The 27,264-nt window shown below is 38.9% G+C and overlaps 1 protein-coding gene across 1 annotated transcript in view; it reads left to right on the forward strand.

Moving 5' to 3' along the window:
- Positions 1–27,264, forward strand: part of LOC149248565 (uncharacterized) — a 392,334-nt gene that overhangs the window by 137,898 nt on the left and 227,172 nt on the right. Inside the window, exons 14-18 of the mRNA XM_089450455.1 lie at positions 5,941–6,132; positions 6,254–6,370; positions 8,944–9,326; positions 9,470–11,100; positions 11,355–12,583. Of these exons, the coding sequence (XP_089306581.1) occupies positions 5,941–6,132; positions 6,254–6,370; positions 8,944–9,326; positions 9,470–11,100; positions 11,355–12,583 (3,552 nt within the window). The remainder of the gene's footprint in view (positions 1–5,940; positions 6,133–6,253; positions 6,371–8,943; positions 9,327–9,469; positions 11,101–11,354; positions 12,584–27,264) is intronic.

The following is a 27,264-nucleotide window of genomic DNA, read 5'->3' on the forward strand; positions in this document are numbered from 1 at the left end:
TCTCGTCCAAACATATGTTTTGCAGTTAACACATTGAGCCAAGATATGGTTGAGTCTCATCACATACATTGGATTGGTGCCAAGAATCTTCTGAGATATCTTCGGGGCACAATCACTCATGGACTGAGATACACTGTTGGAGATGTGAGGCTTGCATGGTTATTCTGATGCTGATTGCGCTGGCAGTGTGGTGGATCGCAAGAGTACTTTTGGATGCTGTTTTTCTTTGGGTTCTGCTTCGCTATCCTGGATGAGTAGGATGTAGAAATCTGTTGCTTTGAGCACTGCTGAGGTCGAATACATAGTTGCTAGTATGTTATCCTGTGAAGCTGTTTGGTTGAGAAAGCTCTTCAGTGAGCTGTTTGGACATGTGCTGGATACCACCGTGATCCTCTGTGACAATCATAGTGGGATCCGATTATCAAGAATATCTCGTATTTCATGATCGCTCCAAGCATGTAGATATCAGGTACCACTTTATCCGGGATATGGTACAACGAGGAGTAATAAGGCTCCATCACATTGGGACTGATGAGCAGGTCGTCGATATTCTAACAAAGCCCCTAGGGAAGGTCAAGTTCCTGGCCTTTCGATACTGACTTGGAGTCGTGGAGAGACCCTCTTATGAGGGGCTTGTATGATATGGACATTGAGCTATGGGAGCTCCGGGGGGGCTTGGGTTACTTCTTGGAGCGATGAGAAACCATAGGGTGAGTGGTTCAACCTTCCCCTAATGGTTTGCTGTGTACAGGGTGAGTGGTTTAGCCTTCCCTTGTGATACCCCATGGCAACATGTAGGCAGGATGAGTGGTTCATCCTTCTCCTGCTGAGACTTCCTACCCATGTAGGCTGGGACTCATGGGAAGTACATCTCATCTGGCCAATGAGTAGAGAAATGAGGATAGGGACCATAGTACTACCGATGGACTCATCGTGTACTCCCTACGCTAGGATGACCGATATTGATTTGGGATCAATTGGAATTGACATCAGGTCAGTAAGAGTGGTATGAGACACTCTTTTAATTGGAACTGACTTCGAGTCAGGAGTGGTATGAGACACTCTCTTTTATTTGGGACTGACTTCGGGTTAGTAGAGAATGGTATGAAACATTCTCGATCACTTCTTCTTCAAACTCCACATGGGTCATCTAAATTATGACATCTGATATTTTCCTAGATTCCTCTCTTCGAGAGGTGTAGGATTGATCTAAAGATCATCTGATTCTGACATGTGCAAATGAAGATATGAATTTATTAATAGTATGGACAAATTGTCAAGGTTAGCTAGCACGCAAAACAGGTATTCAAACCCCCAACTCATCCTCAACGTTGCATATAAAAGGAGGAGACCTCAAGTCATTTTCACCATCATCTCATCTCTCTCTCCTCTTGTGATTGGGTACACATTTTTGGGCTTTCTTCTCTCTAACACCTGTGAAGGAAAGGAGGACAAATTTCTATTGACTGCGTTGACTTGAAGTGTTGACCTGTTTTGACTTCGATTTGGGTGAGGTATCTCTGTCCTAGCAAGTTGCAGATCTGGGCACTAAAACCAATGCAATCTGACCTCTCCTTTGACCAATGTTGACTTTACTAGGGCTAGCTGCAAAGTTGAATTTCGTTGACCAGTTTTTACTGGAGTTTTTCGCACTGTTTTGTTCTGATTAGACTTGCTATTGGAGGCCGAAGTTGACTGGGTTTGACCGAGATGAATTGAGGAAGGAATCTACCCTGTTGACCAGCGTTGACTTTTCTGGTTAGGGCTTTTTGCTGCTGTCATAAATTATCAGATTTGTAAATTGTATTATCTCTCTATTTGCTAAACTATTGAAGAATATAAGAAGAATTGATCAAGGGTGTCCCCACATTGGGGTTTGTCCCTAGCCAATGCCACATCTTGTGTCCTCTTGTCTTGGCTTGTCTTCTACTGTTTATGTTTATGTTCTATGTGCATTTTACTATCATATTGATGTGATTGCTAAATTGGATATTGATATTGGGTTAATAAAGAAATTGAAGTAAAATTGCTCTAAAGCTTAGAACATACCATTGTTACCTAAAATTAACATTTATTATCTTATCTTTCATCAAGCAATTACCATATTATGTGTATATGAAGATCACAAAACAAGAGACACAAGATGTAGGCATTATGCCAGGGCAAAACCCCCTCGAGGGAAAACCCAATCAAGAAAATTCTTCCTTTCAATAGTATTCTTTGAGGCTCTTCACCCTAGACAAAGACCAGGCCTTTCCTCCACACCAAGTCAACCTCCCAGATCTTCAACCTCCTTTCCAGCAACTTCGACTAGGCAACAGTTTCCGGCATCAGCAAAACTTGGAAGACTTCGATCTCCCAATCTAGGGCACGAAACAGAGAGAGAGGCACCAAAAGTTCGATTTTCTTCTTCTCCTTAGACTTCCCCAAATTCGCACTTCCTTTGGCTTCCTGGCTTCAGACTTCACACTTCCTCAGCTACTCTTGAGATATCGAACTAGCTTGAGATGTGATGCTCCAAATGACTTCGACTAGCTCGTATTTATAGGCTCCATGTGAGGTCGAATAAGTGTCCTTAGGCCAACTTGGTGTGGAGGATACATAAATTATATTTGATTCAATACTAATCTTTTTTACATTATTCAAAAGCCCAAGAAGGGTCTCTTTGAATGTACAATGACTCTATAAACTCAATATTAATCCTAGGAGTCCTCAATGGGGACTTTGACTAATATAATGATGACCCAAACATGAACCCATGCTTTAATAAGTCATTGTTACAATATTAAAAATTCTTTTCTTTATTCTTTTGACAAGTACATTTCATGATGACTCAAATACATTAATGAAGACAACAAAAGAGGCCTTTGAGGGCACATTACATCACTCCACTACACAACATGCCTAAGCCGTTTTGCACCTTCGAAAGAACAATGATGACCTTGCAGATGTAGTGTTGTCCCTCCAAAGCAGAGCATTGGGCACTTTTTATGATTGTAGATGATGATTGACACCCCATAGCACCCCAGATGTTGAAATGATGACCTCCTCTTCCTTGATGTTGTACCCAGTGGACCCAGAACACCCCTAGGTTTGCCTTTATGCCATTTGATGGGCGTCTCTTGGTCCGAAGTCTAGATGATGATGGTCATCCCTAGGATGACAAGGGAGGACTTGTACTCTCTCTTGGAGCCTCAACACTGGAGAGAGATAGTGCAACATCACCCATTTAGCCCTTGAGAGAGCGAGTTAGGGCAGCCAAAGCATGGGCTTTTGACATGGAGGCACTTTGAGGCACTTCTTGAGGTCTCCCCTCAAGAATTGGAGTTGATTATGATGATGGGACATCTCATTAGCCCATTCCACACCTTTTTGTAGCATTTATGGCCAAGAAAGTGCATGATGTCATGCTTTTGGAGGACATCGACCCACACGTGTGGAGTTTTATGGCATTATTTTATTGGTTTGAGCTGCAAGGTTGGATTGCAACCCCTTGTCTTGTCAAACACGCAAATTCAAACTTGTTTTAGGGCTCGTGGGTAATATGTTTATAAAAGTGAAGGGATAGACCTCATATAATTAGAGGATCCCTCCACTTCATTTGTTCATCGTCACACATGTGAATTCAGCGTCCTTCGAGGGAGTGTGAATTGCCTTGTATATTTCTATACTTGGTAAAAATATGATTTTTGTGGAGCTTCTTACTATTGAAGATTGATTTTTTCTTTGGAGACATCTTTTTGGGATTGAAACTAAGTTGCAGGAAACGTGGCCCTAGGGGGCGTTTCTCCAGGGGAAACGAAACGAAACGCGTTTCCCCGTACCGTACGGCCTGGAAACGCGTTTCCGGCCGTACGGCCACGTTTCCCGAAACGGAAACGTGGCCATACGGCCGGAAACGCGTTTCCAGGCCGTACGGGCCACGTTTCCCCCAAAAAAACATTTGTTTTTTAAATTTTTTTTTTTCTAATGTAGATCTCTTACATTTGTTTACCCTAGTGTTGATATGCAGTTCATGGTAATGTTAAATTCTTAAAGTAAAAGTGATATTCTCCTTTATTTTTTATTTTCATCCTTTTACTTAAATTTTTAACATTACCATGAAATGACTCAGGATGTTTGAGAGTGGTTTCGCCGTCATTGGATTTCATATGGAGAAAGTAGAATTTTAGATCTTACTCAAAATCCAGCAGACTTATCTGTTTTTCAGGATTTCAAGATTGGGGGGATTTCAATGTTTCCATTGGATTTTATCATGTACTAGGGTATGGAACTTGTATTTAATCGAGAGAACAAAGCCCTCTATGCAGGGGAGACTCCCAATAATCAAGAGAATGTAGGGTACTAGGGTATGAAACTTGTATTTAATCAAGAGCACTAAGGTCATTCGACTATGTAGGAGGAGACTCCCAATCAACCACGAGACAAAAAATTAGAAATTTCTCGTGGCTGATTTTGGATATTTCTATTTTCATTATGTGATTATTCATGAGTAAATGTGATGTAAATTTAGATACTTATAGTCTATGCATTGACAATTGACAATTTTATCATAATGTAATAAATTAGAATGTATCATATATGCTTTATGATTGCACATATTTCTTAAATTCCTAATATATATATATATATTATTATATATATTCGCGTTTCCCCGTTTCCAAAATTTGGGGAGGTCGCGTTTCGTTTCGCTTCCCGTTTCGGAAACTCGTTTCCGTTTCCCCGTTTCGTGCAACTTAGGATTGAAAGAAGGCTTTTCTTGAAGACGACGTAAGTTTATTGTTAATTTTTCTATATTTTGCATGTGAATGAATTATTGCTAGGGTTCCAAAATGTTCCATGACTAAATGCTTTTTGTTTATTGGAGATCTTGGTAAATTTTTGCATGTTAAAATTATTCTTCTGTGAAACCTATAGAAGAACTCCTAGGGCACATCTTCTATATTTAATTTCTCCCCTCACAAAAAGGTAGCTAGGGTTTTACAAGTGGAAAATTATAGTTTCTATTCTATTCTAGCTTCTATACTCTGTGCAGGGATTATCATTGGACCAGTTCTGTAATTGTCTCTATGGTGCAATCAAATCTTTGGCTAATGCAGAATAAAGTTTAACTATGCTATTTCTTTGTCTCTTCTAGCTTGTTAGTACTTTGCGAGTTTTTTGCAGTGCCTTAGAGGTTCATTAAGCCTTTATTTTGGTAATATTTGCCACGTCAAGCACTCTTTTCAGTTCTTTCTCTTTATGATTTTAAAGCTAATGGATGAGAAAATTTCCACCATATAAATTTCAAAACATTATCATAACCTCTTTGGTTGCTTGATTGCATGCCAAAGAATATTTTCCTTGTGCTGTTTTTATGTATGTGATACATTTTAAATTCAGCACATAAACATTTAGGGACACGCCCCTGAGGTTGGCAAGCACCAGCCCAAAGAGAAAGGAGATTTGCTGGTCACCTTCTGGGCAATTTTTCCTAAATATTGCACTGTTTTCTCACCGCAGATTACAATTCATTCATTCTTCTATAGTGCTGATTTCTGTGCTGACCCCACTGTGTCATCATTATTTATCAATAGGCTTTTCTATTTCTCTGCATCAAGCTCCAATAGTGGCCCTCAGGTGCAGTGTTACCAGCTCTCATGCATAAGTTCATTTCCCATTTGTGTTGAGGCTTTTCCCATGTAAGGTATGTGCCTGATCAGTGTGCCTTCTTCCTTTGGGGATTCCATATGCAAAACTTGACTGACCAAACAACTGGCATCTTTCTGTACTGACTGTTTTGCAGTCAGGAGATCTGTGATCTCAACGCCCTCCTTATGAGTATAATTATCCTCTGGATGAAAGGAAAATGCTGTCAATTTTACAATTTTGAGAACTTTTTCTCTTGTTTCTTGTTTTTCCACTCTTTGATTTCCTTATATGTTTGGTACTGATTTGCAGGTTTTTTCTATGAAATCAATGCATTTTGTTTCAGTAGTTGGGGAAGGAGTTTCAACCCAAAAATTCAAGAATGGGCAATTCTACTCTTCAAGTAAGAACATGCTTTATAATACTAAAGCTGTGCAAGAAGATGATTTGTCAATGCTAGAAGCTTTCAATGACCGTTTTGAACTAAAATTGTCTGGTGTTCAGGTAAGAACCCGGTCAATGACATAAAAACTTATATGAGTTTGCATTGTGATTTGCTTTGTAGACTGCAGGTAGCTGCAGTCTCTTCATTTTGTATTTATAACTGGTGGCATGTATGTGGCAGGGGAAACTGGAAACTCCCAATACATTATCTAATGTCGCTTTCATACAAGCTTTTGATGCTAAGATAACAGTTGACAGATGTGTTCTACAAGATGAGCTTGCAATGAATCAGCTGAAGGTAATTGACAATCATTTTAATACATACTCGTATCATTTTGGCCAATGTTACCAAACTCGGAATCGGCAATAAATCGGCGAGGCAAAAGAGTGAAGAGTTTTAATCGGATCGGGAAAAAATCGGCAAAAAATCGCTGAATTCATTAAATAAAAATATGCACATATATTGAAATGAAAAAAATAAATAAATAAATTTCATTAATATTCAGTAAAGGCATGTCCAAAAAATGCATAATATCAATAGATGTCCAAAATATCATGAATGAATAAGTATCTCATACCCGTCATAAAAAATACATTGGAAATAATTGATTTTTAATAAGTGATATCTTAACCTCCTGAACTCTAATTATGATGTTTTTTTAGTGAAAGCGGGTGATATTTCATGAGAATTCAATACAATAATAATACACAAAAAAAGAGCAATTTACCACATATTTGAAAATATAATTACATACAAAATATCCAAAAATAATAATTAAAACTCCAAACATACCCAATTCTGGTTGTTTCGTTTTTTGTGTGCATACCTAAAACGGATATATCTACCACCGAATTATAAAAAAATCCATACAGCCAATACCGGTTTTAATCGTCCTTTTTTCACACCATACATATATATGTGTAAAAGTGCACGCACACCTAAAACAGATATATTTACCCCCGAACTATTAAAAATCCAAATATAACCGGTTCCAAAATAGATCACCGATTCTCTGCAATATTCATGTCCATTTTTTTTGGTTCGAAGGTCGCGTATTATTAATAAACAGGAATTTCAGATATATGCTCGTAACCGGCCTGCTTCAACTGCCGCTTGGCCTCGCCTACATTCACCACCTATCAGACCCCTTCAACAAACCCTTGGGATAATATTTACAGATTTCGGGGAGAACAAACTGAAACTTACCGACGGCATGAAATGGGGTGGGAGAAGCGTTTAAGAAATCAATGAATTCCGCAGCCATGGGATGAACCTCGACTTTGGCCTGCATTGCCATTGATGAAATGACCTGACCCAAGCGAAAACCCTAAACCCGGTGTATGGAATCATGAATGGCTCTGCGGCGTCGGCTCTGCGGTGTATGCAGTAGCTCTGCGGCGTCGGCGGTGGACCGATAAACCCAAGCGAAAGCCCTAAACCCAAAACTGGCGGGACTCGACAAAATCGAGAAAATCGGAAAAAATCGGCAGAGTTTCGGATCGGATCGTTTCACGGGCGATCAGATTGGGAATCGCGAGTACTCGCGAGTACTCGCCGATTCCTGTTACACTGATTTTGGCTACTATGTCTCCTAGTCACCTGTCCTCTTTTTACTCTTTTGATGTTTAGGATTTTAGTGTTGAGAAATCTAGGGCAAAGTAATTGGGTGATTTCTCTTCTAATGATAACTGCTTGTGAATGCTTTTTACTTCTTTAGATTAGGATCTTCTCTTTATTTAGATTATTATTGTGTTCTTCTTCATCAAACAACTACCAATGCATAAACAATAAAGAGACTAGAGACACAAAATGTAGGCGATCAACCAGGGCCAAAACCTCTCCAATTTGAGAGGAAAACCAAAATGAATTCTTCTTCTTATAGAGACTTCAATTGACAGCACGACCTCTCCAAGACCAAGTCACAAACCCTTCTTTCTAGCTTCTTCTTCTTGACCAAGTCCACACTAGTCAAACTGCTAACTTCACTCTCCTTCTTGGTTACCCTTCAGATTTCGACCTCCTGCAATTCTTGGCCTATTTCAGAAGCCCTAGTTGTAGCATGTGGGAAGTGTCACCACCAAGATTGTACCCTTGATCCCTTCGTTTAGGATGGAGACTTCTCCTTCAACTTGGCTTGCATTCTTGACTAGACTTCTTCCTTAATTTGGCCTCCTTTGATGACTGAGATAACTTCGGCTTTCCCTGCAGCAGATGATACTTCTCCTTGCACGTGTGATGGATATCAGCCCTAAAACAGACCCAAACAACTTTATTCTTCCCTTCTTTCTTCTCGCTGGCTATGAGGCTATCTTCCTTGACCTTTTCGCACTTCTTCTAGCTTCAGATTGCTTGACCGAAAAATCTGCTATGCCTGTATATAGTGGTTTGCCCATGAGAAATAAGCCGACTTGACTGAGTTATAGGCCGACATGTCCTTTCTAGAATCCTCCTTAGGCTGACTTGAAGGTGAGCTTGTGACAAGGTCTTGGAGGGTAATTTACATAATCAAAACTTTTTACAATGTGTAACATGTCTTCAATACATGACAATGACTTCCTAGACTCTATGACTTGATGACCAACCCTAAAGGCTCACAATGGGAGCCTTAACTAAAATAAAATTCCTTGCTCATGAAACCCATGAGACAAGCATTACAAAAATAATTTTATTTTTCTTCTTTACATCAATTACATAAAATCACAATTACACATGTCATTATGAAGACCGAACCTAGTTACACTTTTCAACATTCAGTAGGGAGTAAGATGGCATCAATACAATAATATATATTTGAGATTTTTGTTACTGGGCATTAGTATTGATGTATAGTTGTGTCCATGTGAAAGTGTCTCAACCAATTGGTCTTGCAGGTACATGGAGTGCTACCATCAATTCATTTTCTTCTTTCTTCTAGTGTTTGTAATGCATTGAAGGAGTTTAGTACGAATCACTGGTTGAAGCCTGATGACTTTAAAAGGGAACAAATGACAGTCAGATTGAACAATGTCTCTCATGATTGCAAAGTGCGAGAAGGGTCAGCATTTGGCAGTATTGGTGTTGATAACTTGTCCACTGATCAGCCGGGTATTTCCTTGAACAGTAAAAAATCTACTACCGACATGCTCAGTGTTGTAAGGTATAAGGTAATGGTCGAGTTGAAGTCTCTGTCAATTGAATTGTGTCTTGATGATGGGGATGAAACTTGCCAGGAAAAGCTTACACTACATGCTCAAATTGAGAACATGAATGTTGAGTAAGTTACATGACTGATATTATTGTACAGTATGTCTTTTCATTTAATATTTTTGTGTTGGCCAGTTTGTTGACTGCATAGCATGTCAATTCATTGCCAGCTTGTTTTACTGTCTTCTTGCATGTATTTGGTTTTGATTGTAGATCTGTCCAAGGAGCATGTGGATGCAAGTTAGGGATTGGTATGGAAACGATAAATGTAGAGGTTCCTAATGTAGTGGGGAGTCCAGCATATAGTATCCTGTGTACAAAGAAAATTTTATCCACTGGGTCATCTATTATAAGAGTAGATGACAATTTTGCTTCTATGCCGATAAATTCTTTATCCAACAAAGAATTGAAGAGTGGATTAGAAGGTAAATTTGTTTGTTTTCTTTGTCAACATATCCAGCAAATAGACTGTGTTACAGCGACAATAAAAGTATCATTGAACAATTTAGAATGTCACTGCCATCCAAAAGTGATTGGAACTTTACACAGGTTTTTCTGTGATGTTATTTTCCAAGAAAGCATGTTATCTGGGGTCAGAACTGTAGACAATGCTCCAGTGATGGAAGTGGGGAAAGCAGAGACAGCTCAGCAATCAGTACCCAATATAAAATGCCCAAAAGTTGTCATCTCCAGGCTGGATGACTTTTCAAAGAACTTGGGTATTTCATCTGATCAATATCCCTTCGTCTGCTTTAAAAATGGGCTTTCAAAAAACCATGATAAATCATGCACAATAGATTCAGCAAACGATGAGAAAGATGCATCAGTGTTTGATAAGACTGTGAAGACAGAAGATGGAGCAGCCTACACAAAACTATCAGGGGACATTGAACCAAATAACCTTGGGACTACAACAGTCATGGATGTCAACTCTGGTATTAATGAAAGTGATGCTTCTGATAAATACACATTCAAGATCGACCTTGAAGTGGACAGTACAGATATTCATTTTCATGACTCTGCCTGTGTTCTGGCTACAGTTGTAATACCCAAATCCAAATCTTTTGTTTTTCTTTCCAAGGAAAATGCTTTATGGGATGTGATGATTTCTTTTGAGGGTGTCAGACTCTTGTCCTTATGGGCTCCTGCTACTCTTGGTGAAGTCCTTTGGGGACCCTTATTTCATGGTCCATGCCCAATTGTGAATCTACGTTTCCTGAAAAAAGAGAAAATTAATGGATGTTCAGAACTTGAAATGAGTGTGAGCATCCAACATATATGCTGCGTTTTACCAAGTGATTTTTTAGCTGTTGTGATTGGTTACTTTGCATTTTCTCACTGGGAGAAATACTTACAAACAGAATCAGACCTATCGAAGAGCAAAGAAATTTTGACTTCTGAGAACACAAGTTCTCATTTCCACTGTAAAGTGGAAGTGATTGATTCTGTGTTGATTCTGCCTGTGGAAAAATCTTGTAATGAGTTTCTGGAACTTGGTTTGCCAGAGTTATTCTTCACTCTTCTTCCGAGCTGTACCATTCCATATAAAAATGGAAATCTAAATAATGAAAGTACACCTGCAGTTTATTTGAGTGCTTCTAAAATGGACTTCATTGATGTTGCTGGAAGACAGCTGTCATTGTCATTTGCTTCAACGAGGAATGATGAACCAAAATTGTATGGAAAGGATTCATGCCTGGCAAGTGCAAAATTGCCCTTAATTGAAAGACTAGATGCTGATCTGTCCCTAAGAATTCCATGCGATGTGAAAGGATCGTCTCACTATCCATTTGTACCTACAAGCATTGTATTTAATTGTCAAAGCTTTGAAGCAAATGTCCTAGGTAGGAGGTTTTTCTTCTAATTAATTGTCTAGGCATTGTTCATCCAGACTGTTGTCCCTTCAGATGTAAGAGTCAAAGAATTTCAAGATTCCTTTGTTTTTTTGAAAATTGTCTTATATTTATCGAAAAATATTTACTACCAGAAAACCCAAAAAAGAATGGAATTTCAAAATTCTAATTGTAGAGAATGAAGTAGAATATATTTCGTTTTTGTTTTTCAAGGAATCCTCACTTGGTTTGTTATTTTTTTGCAGAAAAGTGTTTTCTCACTGGAGTGCTAGCCATAGAGGACGTTGTGTTAAAACTTTCTACAGTAAACACAATATCCAAACTATTTGTATCAAGTGTATCTCAGTTCAGGGAATCCATAGTGGAGTTTAAGTACTCTAAAACCATTAAATCAGAAGTTCCTCCGGCACATTCTGTGGATGTTAAATTTTTCATGTCAAATGTTTTACTGAAGCTGCATACGTCCAGAGAAGAGGCTGTCGATGTCTTGGAACTGATTGGAAAGGTAGATGCACGGCGGCTTAAAGTGTCAGGATTTTGGAGAAATGAATCTCTTGAGGCTCTGGCTTTGGAGATTCTAAGCTTAGATGTGATCTCATGCAGCAATTCAGTGACCCTCTTGAATTGCATTTCAAAAGAGTCATCTCATCCAGGTATCGATGTACATTTATGCACATTGGATACAGGGATCAGTGAAGCCTCAATTTCTGTGCCTCGTATTGATATATGGCTACACTTATCTGCTTGGAGTGAACTTGTTGTTTTTGCTATTACCTGCATCCAATCACCTTCAAGAACAGAATATGTTTCTTTGGGAAGTTCACAAACAGGATTTACTGATACAGGGGAGTTTAATGATGTAGTTCAGCCATACAGTAGAAGGTCAGATGGGTCTGACATAAGACCTAGGCATTTCTGTTTGAAGTCTGAAACACTTAACGTATATATTCATATTCCAGACTATTCTAGTGAGGACAATGTTGGAGTTTCTGCCAAAGAACATGGCAATCGACAAGGTTTATATCAGCATGATTCTTCTGTAAAGCTTGATGACAGGGAAAAGCATTTCATGGGTCCTGGAAGTCCCTTTTACAAATTTTTGTCATTTTCTCTCTCTGTATATCTTGATGAAGTGATTCTTCTAGATGGTAAATGGACTTTCAAGGCCAGGATAGTTCAGATACAAGGAAAAACAGAGAACTTTCAGGAACAATGTGTTCATTGTTTGCCATTTTGTCACATTGCTGATATTGAACTTGAGGGGAAAGTATGGGATGAATGTGCGCAGCTGCAGAAATTGATTCTTTCAATCCAAATGGATACAGTGGATTTATGGTGTTCTTATCCCATCCTTTCTTTCTGGCATAACTTCAATTTTGAACAATCTAAGAAAGCATCTTCAATGGCATCTGCTTTTTCACTGGACGTATGCATTGGGATACATAAAGCTGCATTCCTATTAAGTGATGGAAGGGTAAGTGATACTAAATAGAGGAATATAATAGTTCTGCTTTTCTCTTTGGGTCTTTAAAAGCATCATTGACAACCATACTAGTGTTAAGCTTTCTCAGAATTTGCTGTAAACTTGAGATTGAATGCAGATCAATCAAATAATGTTTAACCCAGACAATGGAAACACTATTAACCAAACTCTTGATAGATGGTTGAGAAAGGAGAAAGGCAAGTTGTACAATAGAAGTGTAATATCCCCTTTATTTATTTTGCAGAACTTCAAGGGTTTTAATTGTTGGGAAATCCAAAGGTGTGGCAGTTAAATGATTTCCCTTATTAATGACATTATATTGTGATTTTTTTGTTATTATTATTAGATCTTTCAATTTATCTTTTCTTATCATCAAGACTAATGCCAAACAACAAATAGAAGAGGACACAAGATGTAGGCACGCTGCCAAGGCAAAACCCCACTCCAGGGGAAAACCCAGTCGAAATTCTTCCTTCAGTAGGTTCAAGATGAGACGACCAAGCCCCTTACAACCTAGACTAGAGACTCCTTCCATCAAGTCATCCTTGTCACTGTAATGTCACTGAAATATTATCACTGTAATAGTACTCAGCACCGAGACCTCCTCACTGTAGTGACATCGAACTCTTCTCATTGATTTGCACCGAAATCTTCACTGTTGTAACACCGAGCCCTTATCACTATAGTCATACCCTTAAACTTAGACCGAACCATGATCACTGTATTCATATCCTTCTCATTGCTGTGGTACCTAAACAGAGTTATTGTTGTAGCGCTGAACCTGTGGTAATCGGAGCTTCATATCAGAGATATTCACACTTCATTTCAAAGGTAAACCGAACTGCATTTCAGAGATGTCCGAACTTCAAGTCCACCTGTGATTTTTATGCGAGCTTCTGTGTTAGGTAATGCGAAAACCTCAGCTTGGTATATATAGTAGTTTGCCCATCATAAATGAGCCGGCATGACCATATGAATAGATGTGTCACTGTATAAGGCCGACATGAATATATTGAAGATAATTTATTTGAGGCCGACTTGCAGAGGCTGATCTTGAAGACTTTGATGAAGAGGCTGAGTTAATGACTTGATGGAGGAGTCTTTGACCAAACAATAAATGTCTTAGACAACAACCTAAAACCTACAATGGAGGCTTGACCTATAATTGACCCAAGCATGAAACCCATGCTTTAACAAGTCAATTTAATAATAATAAAACTCTTCTTACTTTTTCTTTTGACAAATATATTGCATTTTGACTTCAAGTACAATTATGAAGACCGAACCTCGTTACACTTTCCAACATTAATTAGATAGTTATTGGTGAGGGAAATTTATCCCAAAGACATTACAGTTTGGAGAACATCAGCAAATAAAGAAATATTGCAATTCAAATTATGACTTTATTGCTGGAATTCATAAGAGGGATTTTTACATATTAATTTGGGAATAACACCTGGTGGTATGCTCCAAGAAACATGACTTGTCACATATGTGTCTCCTTCCTTGATTAAACTGGCCCACACACTGTGGCCTCTTGTCAAAGCAATTTGATCGGCTCTAAGAAGTCTAGACGACCTCTGCTGCTTAACTCAACCTCTTGGCAAACTCGGTGAATCAACCCTTAAGTCTGATGCAATGACATTTGCTAGTTAACTCGTCTTCTTGGCAGGCTCTGCAAACCAACCCTTTTTCGTGCAATAATTCCCACCAGATTTAATATGCTTGGGAATCTCTCTTTCCAGGTAGTGTAGCCGTGAACCTGTCTTGATGGCCTCTTGATGAATTAAAGAATTCGGTCGTTGAGTCTTGGGCAGTCGACTTTATATCACTTTCGATTAAAAGCCCGACCCACGGAACAACATTGGCGCTGTATAGATCTATTGTGCTCCACGGAAATCGTTACTCCCACAAACTCATCCACTAGAAAGACTGGGCCGCAATATGGGCTTTTCTTAGTTCACCAATCCACCAAGGAACCCACTCGTGTGGACTCCTCTACGTTGGGGATCCCATTGGTGAATTAATTAGGAGACAACAATGCAGATTCTGCAATTCTCCTCATTAAGCGGATTCACTCCAATGGTTGTCATTTTACTGGTGCAAGATGCAAATTGTGCAACTCCTGCTGCTTCAACCCACAATCTGGAGATATGGAAGCATCCCTGCCCTCAATGATCAATGAATCATTTTGCAGCTGGTTGACTTGTTGTGCTCCTTTCCTCCTAGTTGTTCTGCGTGGAGCAGGTAACCCACTTTAGACAAATAAATGATGCACATTCTAGACAAGTTAACGAGCTTGGCCCTTGTTTGTCCGATGATAATGCTACCCGTTCCTTCCTCGTGTTCAAATATGTAACTAGGTTCGGTCCTCATAATGTCCTATGTAATCTTGATTTTTGTATTTGATCTAAAAGAGAGAAAATTTATTATTACTATTTTTATGGCATGGGTTTCATGCTCTAGGTCAAATTTGTTTTAGGTCAAGCACCCATTGTGTGCTTCTAGGATTTGTCAAGAAGTAAAAGAGTAATTGTCATATGTAAAAGACGCTATTGGGCATCATGTATCAAGTCAAAGAATTTATGTAAGTCAAAGTTGTGTGATAAAGTCCCTCCAAGACCAAGTTGGCCTGCAAGAGGACAAGTTGGTCTACAAAGAATGATGTCAGCCTCAAGATGACAGTTCGAACTTCAAGAAAAGAGTATATATAAAGAGCACTCAACCTCATTTGAAGAACTCGTGTTCAATCAAGCAAGGAAAAAGGACTGAAGAACAAGAGAAGATAAGGAGATATCAAGAAGAATAAAAAAATCTGAAATTTTGGGTTGAAATCTCTCACGTGTAAAGGAATTAGGGCATCATTCTATTGCAGCAAAGACAAAATTACAGTCATCATAGAAGGTCAAATTTTGGGTTCAAAAGGACAAGTTTGGAAGCCGAGTTATCAAGGAAGAAGAAGCAATTCAAGAGGGGAGAGAAGGTCAAATTCAGGTTATATCTCCCACACGTGCGAATCTGCAGCTATTGTAGGAAGGCTGAAAAGTGCAGACTTGAAGCAGTAGGTGAAATTCCTAAGTGAGGCCGAAATCTGAAGTGTCGAAGAAGTTTGACTTGGGTTGACTTTGTGCAGGACAAGCTCATCGAAGGAGAAGTTGACTTCGTCTTGGAGGGGTCTTTGTCATGGGTCTTAAGTCTTGGAATTCGTCATTTGAAGATTCGATAAGAAGAGAAGAATTCTTTTGGGTTTTCCTCTCAAGGGAGAGGTTTTGGCCCTAGCTAGCAGCCTATATCTTGTGTCCTCTTATTCTATTGATCTTCATAGTTTGGTAGCTGTTTGATGATAAGAACACTATAATAATCAAGTAAAGAAGAAGCTAGCTACAAGTACATCAAATTAAAGTAAAATACATCATAAGCAACTATCAAAGTAAAGAGAAATCACCCTAATCTAGCTGCTTTCGATTCCTTAACATGGTATTAGAGCTAAGGTGACAAGAAGAGGCAGCTCAAAGATCATTGAATTAAAGAAAGATACATAAGGGCCAAGCATAAGAAGAGTGACAAGGAAATCAAATCATCAAGGAGAACTAAGAGCATCAAGGAGACCCAACTATCACATCACAAGGATCATATCATCTTGAAGGAAGAACTTTTGGAAGAAGAAGAAGACCTCAAGAATACTACCTCCATTCAAAGAAAGAAGGACTCTACACATTTGAAGTATTCTTGGAATCCTTCACATTCAACATCATCATCCAAATGGAAGCAAAAAGAGCACTTGAACATCATCAAAGGAATCAAAGTGATCTTCCTTTGATTGAAGAAAGGATTACATCTCGAACATCTCTCCTTATATTGAAGAAGAAGCATTGTCATTCTTGAAGAAGATCATCAAGAAAGGCATCTAGCGGAAGATATCATCAACGAGACATCTTCATCTGACAAGTAAGTACTTTATATTTTATGTCTCAATCTACAAACCAAACGATTTCTTTCTGCAAGGAGAACAATAAACTTGGTGGGAACTCGAACTACCTTGCATGGAAGAAGAGAATAGATTTAATTCTCATGGAAAATAAGTTATTGAATATGTGGAGGGCTCAATCTCCAAAGGTCCACAAGAGCAATCTCAGGCACTATCGAGGTATATGAAAGTAGAAATAAGGGCTCAAATGATTCTCATTGAATCAATCAAGGATTCTCTCATCCCCTATGTAGTTAAGTTGAAGACATTGAAAGAGATCTATGACAAGTTGGTAGAGTTGTTGTCTGTAAGTACTGGAGGAGAAATAATATCATTAAGAACCGAATTATACAAGATGAAAGTATCAAAGGAAGAAGGGGTAGCCTCATATCTCATGAAGGTATCTCAAATAAGAGATCAACTACAAGAGCTAGGAGAAACAATGTCAGATCCTGAGATGACCACTCTTGTACTCAATGCATTACTAGATGAATGTGGCAACTTTGTATCAAGCATCTATAGAAAGAATGAAGTAACTTCATTAAGTGATTTATGGTCATTATGCAAGATTAATGTTGGGTCCCTATAATACTAGTGATTACCCCATTACTATTGTAGTTATACCCCCTATTTATATTGTTGTGCCCCTATTACCCCCATATTGTTATTTCTGTGCCCCATAGAATCCCTCTATTGTTATTTTTGTGGCTTTATATTATTATTGTTAGGTCGGCTGGATTATATTGTGACTCCTTAGACTCCTATATATAGAAAGGAGGTTTTGTCATTTGTATCATCCAAGAATTGTTCATTTATGTAATGTAAAGGAGGTTGCCCCCTCGAAGAGGCTAAATTCTAAGGCGTGGATTTATCTTTTCTTGAGCTGGTTTCATAACATTTGGTATCAGAGCTTTGGATTCTAGGGTTTCGCTGCTCCAAACAGGTCATCGTGGCATTTTCGCTATAACTTTTTTTCTGTGATGTTTCAGAAGTCACAAAAAAAACCCATTTGAGAAGAATTGGCGCTGAACCTTGGGTCCGAATTTCAGAGCTTTTTGCAAGATATTTTCGGGATATGATCTGAGGAAGTTGGCCTTTTTGCAGACTCCTGAATTACATTCAAAACAGGTGACCTAGGGAAAATCGTCATAACTCTCTCTCTGAGGATCGGATTGAAATTTCGTAAAAAGGTACAAAAAGAGGACGGACTGTAGTTTCTTGTATGTGTGTTTCAGATTCAAAGGTTGAAACAGTGACTCGTGGCACTTCGTACAAGTTCGCTCTACTGAACCAGTCTAAAAGCAAGTCACTGTGGGAGATTTCACATAACTCTTCCTTGGAGAATCCAATTTGGTTCAGACTTGTGGCATTGGAAAGAGGACGCAGAAGGCTACTACAGGTAGCAATTTCAGAATTGGATGATCCGAAATTACAGAGATACATCAGATTCAATATCAGGCTTCTATAAAGTGAAAAAAGGTGTGTAGTTTTTTTTTTAATTTTTGTGTAAGCTTGGTTTAACGGAATTCAAAGGGCATAGTAAAACATTATTATCGGTAACTGATGCCCCGAGGAAAGAAAATGCAAACACCTAGTAAGGAACCTGAAAGCTCTAGCATGACTCATGAAGAAGAGGAAGAAATGCTACATGATATATCAAAATTACAAGAACAAGTGCAACAAATGTCACGCTCACAAAAGCTAACAGAAGCTAAGATAAGTGGCGTGGAATCTAAGGTAAATGGCGTGGAATCTAAGATAAAGGGCATGGAAGCTAAGATGGATGGCATGGAAGCTAAGGTGAATGGCATGGACGCTAAAATTGATGGCATGGATGATAAGATGGATGAATTGAAGAAGTTGCTACAAGAAAGGGTCACTAATGGTGAAAAGGTAGTAAAGGAAACTCATGATGAGAACAAAAGAAATGTTAATCATGATTCCATAGACTCTAATGTTGGATCGAAGACTCACCATGTTCCAAAAATCGATATGAGGAAGTTTGATGGCAAGGATCCCGCCACATGGATATTACAGATGGAGCAATTCTTCGATCTCAATAATGTGCAAAACACACAAAAGGTACGTATGGCAACTTTATATTTGGAACCAAATCAGTTTGTATGGTATCAATGGCTTTGTTCTCGTAAACAATTTATCACTTGGGCAATTTTTACGGAAGAATTGATAGCACATTATGAGGATACAAAAAGCAACACTTTTTTTAGCCAATTGATAAGTCTCAAACAAAAGGGTTCAATAATGGAGCACATTGAGGAGTTCCAAAAATTGAACATAAGGGTAAAAGATATTCCAGAGGAGCATAGGATTGATGTGTTCATAGGGTCTTTAAAGGATAATATCCAACATGATGTGCGCCTTTGGGAACCTGATTCATTAGAGAAGGCATTCAGGTTAGCAAGAAAAATGGAAAGCAAAATTATGGCAACTAGGAAGCATACCATTCACAACTATAAAGACGGAAGTGTTGTTGCCCATAGTCTTCCACAACCTACAAGGTTGACACCACAACAATTGGAAGAAAAAAGAGCAAAAGGGCTTTGTTACAATTGTGATAGCAAATACACAAAAGGTCATAAGTGTGCTGAGAAGAAATTATTCTACATAGATTGTGAAGAGGAAGAAGAAAAGGAGCAAGAAAGGTCAAAAGAAGAGGATATATTCCAGGAACAAAGCCTAGATGAAGAACAAATAAATCCGACCATATCTTGTAATGCATTGGCGGGAATTACCACTCCTCAAACCATCAAGATAGAAGGACAAATCAAGAAGAAAAAGGTAATAGTGTTGATTGATTCAGGAAGCACCCACAATTTTATTCATTGTAGGGTAGCAAAAGAATTGAATTGCTTCCTATATCCAGCACCAGAGTGTCAAGTGATGATTGCAAATGGAGGAACAATAAATTGTTCTGGAAAGTGCCATAATATCAAGCTATCCATGGGAGAATATGTATTGACTAGCCCAATGCTTTCCATTCCAATGGGAGGTGCTGATGTTGTACTAGGAGTCCAATGGCTACAATCCTTGGGTACAATAGCTTTTAATTTTCAAGAACTTTTCATGAAATTTTCTGTGGAAGGAAAGGAAGTTGAATTAAGGGGTATTGCAGGGAAACCAGGAAAGATAATCAGCTCTAATGGCATGACAAAGCTTCTAAAAAAGGAGCAAAGAGGTGTAATTGCACAATTATGTTCGCTAGATGTTTCCACATTGGAATCATCTATTTCTCCAGATCTCCAAAAAGTCTTGGACAATCATTCCAAGGTATTTGAGACTCCCAAAGGTCTCCCACCTATGCGTGATCATGATCATGCTATTCATCTGATTCCAGGAAGTGTTCCTCCAAACATCAGGCCGTACAGATATCCCTATGTCCAAAAAAGTGAAATTGAACGTATGGTTGCAGAAATGCTAGAGGCTGGTATAATTCAACCGAGTCAAAGTTCTTTCTCAGCTCCAGTAGTATTGGTGCACAAGAAGGATGGATCATGGCGCATGTGTCCAGATTATAGGGAGCTCAACAAGCTCACTATTAAAGATAAGTTCCCCATTCCTGTTATTGATGAATTACTGGATGAATTGCATGGATCAATTTACTTCACCAAGTTGGATCTTCGTTCGGGATATCATCAAATCAGAATGAAGATTGAAGACATTCCGAAAACAGCATTTAGAACTCATGAGGGTCATTATGAATTTTTGGTCATGCCTTTTGGCCTTACCAATGCACCTTCAACATTTCAAGGTTTGATGAATTCAATTTTCAAACCATTCCTTAGAAAATTTGTGTTAGTATTTTTTGATGATATACTAATCTACAGCAAGTCTTGGAAGGATCATGTTGAACATGTTGACAGGGTGCTACAACTATTGGAGGAGAAACAATTATATGCAAAAAGATCCAAATGTTTCTTTGGAGTCCAGGAGGTGGAATATTTGGGTCATATTGTATCTCATGAAGGAGTTAAGGTAGACCCTAGCAAAATTAAAGCCATTAAGGAATGGAAAATCCCCACATCCATAAAGCATCTGCGAGGATTTCTTGGGTTGACAGGGTATTATCGCAAGTTTGTTAAGAATTATGGGAGAATAGCAGCACCTCTAACAACATTATTGAAGAAAGATTCATTTTCATGGACTCCGGAAGCAACAAAGGCCTTTGAACATCTTAAAGAGGCAATGTGCCAAGCACCGGTCTTAGCTACACCGGACTTCACAAAAACCTTTATTGTGGAATGTGATGCTTCAGGAAATGGAATTGGTGCTGTTCTAATGCAAGATGAAAGACCCATTGCTTTTGAAAGTCGTCCAATCAAGGGAAAGTTTTTAAGCAAAGCTATTTATGAGAAGGAAATGTTGGCAATACTCCATGCACTTAAGAAATGGCGACCCTACCTAATGGGAAGACACTTCAAGGTAAAAACGGATCATGATAGCCTTAAATACTTTTTAGAACAAAGATTATCCTCTGAAGAGCAACAAAAGTGGGTCACAAAGATGTTGGGTTATGACTTTGAAATCATCTACAAAAAAGGGAAGCAAAATGTGGTGGCAGATGCACTCTCAAGAAAGGATGAGGATGTGGAAGCATTGTTGTGTGCCATTTCTATTATCCAACCAGATTGGATAAACGAAGCAAGGGAGGAATGGAAGAATGACGAAGAAGTGTGGGCACTTATTCAAAAGCTACAACAAGATTCCAGTACTTCTGATACATTTAGCTGGCAAAATGATTCGTTATGGTACAAAGATCGCTTATACCTCTGTAAGAATTCCCAGCTAAAACAAAAGATTCTTATGGAATTGCACACTTCTCCCTTAGGAGGGCACTCAGGATTTTTAAAAACTTACCACAGGGTTAAGAAGGAATTTTTTTGGGATGGCCTTAAATCAGATATTCAAAAGTTTGTGGCGGAATGTTTGGTTTGCCAGCAAAATAAAGTTGAAACAATTAAGACACCAGGTCTATTACAACCTTTATCCATTCCAAGCCAACGTTGGGAGGAGGTTTCAATGGATTTTATCACAGGTTTACCCAAGTCTGAGGGAAAGAGTGTCATCATGGTGGTAGTTGACAGACTTACCAAGTATGCACACTTTTGTGCATTATCACATCCATTTAAAGCCAGTACAGTTTCTACTGCATTTATGGAAACAGTTCAAAAGCTACATGGAAACCCAAAGATTATTGTAAGTGACAGAGATCCCATTTTCACTGGAAATTTTTGGACAGAATTATTTTCTTGTCTTGGTACTCAGTTAGCTCATAGCTCATCTTATCATCCTCAATCTGATGGGCAAACTGAGATAGTAAACAAATGTTTGGAAGGATATCTTCGTTGCTTTGTATCTGATAAACAGACACAATGGGTCAAATGGTTGCCTCTGGCTGAATGGTGGTATAACACTTCCTTCCATACAACAACAAAAATGACCCCATTTATGGCACTTTATGGGTATCAACCACCATCCATCACATCATATTTAAGAGAAAATTCTAAGGTTCAGGCAGTGGAACATCACATCGAACATCAACAACAAGTCCTCCAACTCTTAAAGGATAACCTCGTGTTGGCACAAAATAGAATGAAACAACAGGCAGATCAACATCGCAGTGAAAGAAGTTTTGATGTAGGTGATTGGGTATTCCTACGGCTACAACCATATAAGCAAATGTCCCTAAAGCAAGCTAAGAAGGATAATAAATTATCACCAAAGTATTATGGTCCGTACAAGGTGTTGCAAAAGATTGGTACTATGGCATACAAATTGGAGCTTCCTGCAGCTTCTCGATTGCACCCAGTTTTCCATGTTTCATGTTTAAAGAAGGTTATAGGTGACAAGCTCCCAATTCAAACAATATTGCCAGAACTTGACGAGGAAGGAAAAATTATATTGGAACCGGAAGCAATCACAGAAACAAGAACTCGACAGCTACGAAATCGATCAATTTCAGAGTATCTTATCAAGTGGAAGAACTTATCCGCTGAAGATTCCACATGGGAGGATGAGAATTTTATGCAGAAGTATCCAGAACTGCTCAAGCGTTGAGGACAACACTTTTTTGAAGGAGAGGGGCATGTTGGGTCCCTATAATACTAGTGATTACCCCATTACTATTGTAGTTATACCCCTATTTATATTGTTGTGCCCCTATTACCCCCATATTGTTATTTCTGTGCCCCATAGAATCCCTCTATTGTTATTTTTGTGGCTTTATATTATTATTGTTAGGTCGGCTGGATTATATTGTGACTCCTTAGACTCCTATATATAGAAAGGAGGTTTTGTCATTTGTATCATCCAAGAATTGTTCATTTATGTAATGTAAAGGAGGTTGCCCCCTCGAAGAGGCTGAATTCTAAGGCGTGGATTTATCTTTTCTATCTTTTCTTGAGCTGGTTTCATAACAATTAAAGTAACTAGATTGAAGGTGAAGAATGATGTTGGATCAAATGAGCAAACACATGCATATTCAGCGATGACAAGGAGGAAAGGAAAGTTTCGAAAGTTTGAGCCTCGAAAGAAATTTCAAAAGAAAATAGACATGTCTAAGATTCAGTGCTATGAATGTAATGAATATGGGAACTTCAAAAGGAATTGTCCTAAACTCAAGAAGGGCAACATGAAAAGAAAGGAAAGAAGTGAAGCCCATGTGACCAAAGAAGTTGAAGAACCGAAAGAGAATAAGTCAAAGAAGGAAGAAGTGAAAGACCTCTACTATTGAAGGTCTCTCATACGTTTAATTCATTTTTCAGTTTATAGAAGATAGAAAGTCATGGTAGGATGCATTATAGTCATTATATGATGCATTATAGTAGAATGAAGATGAAGCATGAAAGGATAGCCAAAGTAGCAGTTTATATGGTTGAAGCAAGTCATCTAGCAAGATAGAAAGGTAGATCATCATACTTCATCATCACTAGGAAGAAGCATTTGTAGAATAAGGATCATCAAGATCCTCCATTGGAATCTTTGTTAGAAGGTTCACCTCTACTTAGAAGAAGCAAGTGTCACATAGATAGTCTACATTCCACATTGTGTGGGCTCCATAGTCTAGAAGGGTGAAGGTATGGTGATGGAGATGTGAAACATGACAATTTAGTTGAAGCATTCTCATCTTCAAGCAAAGAAAAGGGACGCTGCTGTAGGAAGCCTAGATGATCACATCAATGAAGAGGTATGCATATATTTGTTAACTTTGATAAATGGATAATGCCATGTGTATTAGTTATTGTATCATCAGAGGTGTTATAGTCTCGAAACTTTGTGAAGAGGCTAAAACACAGTTCTCCATAGCCCATAAATCGTTTCTGTAAATTTCACATATAAGTGTCTCAATTAGATTATTAGCCTATTTTTATTTATTTTCTAAGTCTAAACTCAGGAAATCTGTTTAATTAATCATAATTAATTGAGATAAGGTGTGAATCATCTAGAAACTCATACAGATCGACTAGGAAATAATCTGGGCCCTCGGTTAAGTTTTAAGGAAGGAGGGGCTCTCATTTTGCTCATCATCTATCATTTTCAGAATTTGTCTTTTGACATAGCACACTTGAGCAGTGAGCTGAGTCTGCATGTGTTGTTCAACACACTGGCTGTTTCTAAGCGGAAACCCTAGCCCTTGCTTCGATGGACTTCGAGTGCCAGCGCAAGGAGCTGTTGATTTGGGGTAGCATCGGATGTGCTTTAGCCATGAAATTTGGTGGAGAGGTTGGGGCACATGAAATCTCCAATACCGAGAAAGGGTTTGGGTAGATTCTAAATAGATTAGGAGATATTAAAATAATTAATATTTTTAATGGAGTCCCTAAGTTTAACTTAGGGAAAATAAAATATTAATATGTATTAATATGAATCTGTGTTAGAGTGGTCCAAAAGACATGGATCAAGCCAGATCTAATCTTAGTCGTTGATTAGGGACTTAATCTCGGCCCTTGAGATGTCAACAGGAAAAGTATAAGAGGAGGCTTGAGGGTCACTTGGAGAACACACCAGAGTGATCAGTCATTCTATTCTCTAGTGCGAGGTTTGCTAAGAGAGATAGAATTAGTGATTGGGAGATGCAGCTGAGGGGCATTTGAGTATAGAGAGACAGAGAGGCAGAGAGTGCCGGGAGAGCAGTGCAGTCGCCGGGGAGAGTGACGCAAAGCTAGCCAGGGCTCATGCAGAGGCAACGGGGAGCTGCGCAGAGCCTCAGAGAGGCCAGCGTTACTGACGCAGAGGGCCAGAGGGTTGATGTAGGGCCTCCTAAGTCAGACGCAGACCCATTCGGGGTGACGCAGGGCCAACATGGGGCAGAGAGGGGCTGACGCAGTCTAGAGAGAGGCTGACGCTAGGGTTTCTGGGGCAAATTTGTGCTGAGTAGCTGCCTGAAGGTTTATCTGGGGTTTCAACCAGGAGCTTTGTCAGAAACTGAGAGGCATTACTGCCAAAAAAATTCTCTATTGGGTAGGCCAGTTTCGGCACCTAGATTGTACTCTGATATTTCTTAATAAGAAAATCCTCAGATAGTTGCACCGGTTTTCCCACATTGGGTTTTTTCGGGGATATTAGTCCAAAAATAATGGTGTCATATGGTGTGCTTATTTCTGTTTCTTTTAGTTGTTGATCTGTAATATGTTGTGCATGCACTAGTGTTTATTTTCAGTGTTTACATTGTAAATAACTTGTTAAGTAAATAACAAGTAGGTAGGAATAAATCATATAAAGTGCATGGAAGGTTTCTAACTAAGTAAACTTAGAAACTTCAACATGGTATTAGAGGGTGATTGCAGATCACCGGAGGGCTAAAAGACATCAACCTAGCGGAGCATTAGCAGTAGAAAACAACGGTCTTGAGGTGACAAAAGATGTTTCTAGCAGAGCAACAACAAGGAAGGGTGCGTCAGAGGCTAAAACACAGGAGTTCTCCATAGCCCATAAATCGTTTCTGGAAATTCCACATATAAGTGTCTCAATTAGATTATTAGCCTATTTTTATTTATTTCCTAAGTCTAAGCTCAGGAAATCTGGTTAATTAATCATAATTAATTGAGATAAGGTGTGAATCATCTAGAAACTCACACAGATTGAGTAGGAAATAATCTGGGCGCTCGGTTAAGTTTTAAGGAGGGGCTCTCATTTTGCTCATCATCTATCATTTTCAGAATTTGTCTTTTGACATAGCACATTGAGCAGTGAGCCGAGTCTGCATGTGTTGTTCAACACACTTGCTGTTTCTGAGCGGAAACCCTAGCCCTTGCTTCGATGGACTTCGAGTGCCAGCGCAAGGAGGTGTTGATTTGGGGTAGCATCGAATGTGATTTAGCCACGAAATTTGGTGGAGTGGTTGGGACACATGAGATCTCCAATACCCAGAAAGGGTTTGGGTAGATTCTAAATAGATCAGGAGATATTAAATAATTAATATTTTTAATGGAGTCCCTAAGTTTAAACTTAGGGAAAATAAAATATTAACGTGTATTAATATGAATCTGTGTTAGAGTCGTCCAAAAGACATGGATCAAGCCAGATCTAATCTTAGCCGTTGATTAGGGACTTAATCTCGGCCCTTGAGATGTCAACAGGAAAAGTATAAGAGGAGGCTTGAGGGTCACTTGGAGAATACACCAGAGTGATCAGTCATTCTATTCTCTAGTGCGAGGTTTGCTAAGAGAGATAGAATTAGTGATTGGGAGATGCAGCTGAGGGGCATTTGAGTATAGAGAGACAGAGAGGCAGAGAGTGCCGGGAGAGCAGTGCAGTCGCCGGGGAGAGTGACGCAGAGCTAGCCAGGGCTCACGCAGGGTCACGCAGAGGCAGCTAGGAGATGTGCAGAGCCTCAGAGAGGCCAGCGTTATTGACTCATAGGGCCAGAGGGCTGATGCAGGGCCTCCTAAGGAGACGCAGACCCATTCGGGGTGACGCAGGGCCAACGTGGGGCAGAGAGGGGCTGATTCAGTCTAGAGAGAGGCTGATGCTGGGGTTTCTGGGGCAAATTTGTGCTGAGTAGCTGCTGGAAGGTTTATCCGGGGTTTCAACCAGGAGCTTTGTCAGAAACTTAGAGGTATTACTGCCAAGAAAATTCTCTATTGTGTAGGCCAGTTTCGGCACCCAGATTGTACTCTGATATTGCTTAATAAGAAAACCCTCAGATAGCTGCATCGGTTTTCCCACATTGGGTTTTTTCGGGGACATTAGTCCAAAAATAATGGTGTCATATGGTGTGTTTATTTCTGTTTCTTTTAGTTGCTGATCTGTAATATGACTGGTGCAGATGGTGGAGGAGCTGGCATATCATCATCATCAAGCCAATGTGTAGGGCTATTGGTTGGTTGGTTGTCCAAAACAGGAGAAAAAGTTTTCTACTAGGGGGTTACCCATTTTGTTGGGTAATAGGAATATGTTCCTTTCTTCATTTAAGGAACGACTGATGTTTTATTTCATCATAATCACATTAATATAATCTTGTTCTAACATGTTTTAAACTTGTCCAAGCATTGCAATTTATAATATAATTTTATAATTGAATACTAATGATCTCTAGAATCAAATTGCTATAAAATAAGCATAACTTTAAAAAAAATTAAGACATAAGTATGTTGAAATTTCTAAGTTTGACACGTTAGAAATCCCTACTGCATTATCTAGTTTAATTTCTCCTACTTGTTTATTCCATTAACAAGTTATTTATAAA

This window comes from Pinus tabuliformis, chromosome 7 (genome assembly GCF_031772625.1).
Source record: "Pinus tabuliformis cultivar Carrire ecotype Pingquan chromosome 7, CPIR1, whole genome shotgun sequence".
NCBI classification, from domain to species: Eukaryota; Viridiplantae; Streptophyta; class Pinopsida; order Pinales; family Pinaceae; genus Pinus; species Pinus tabuliformis.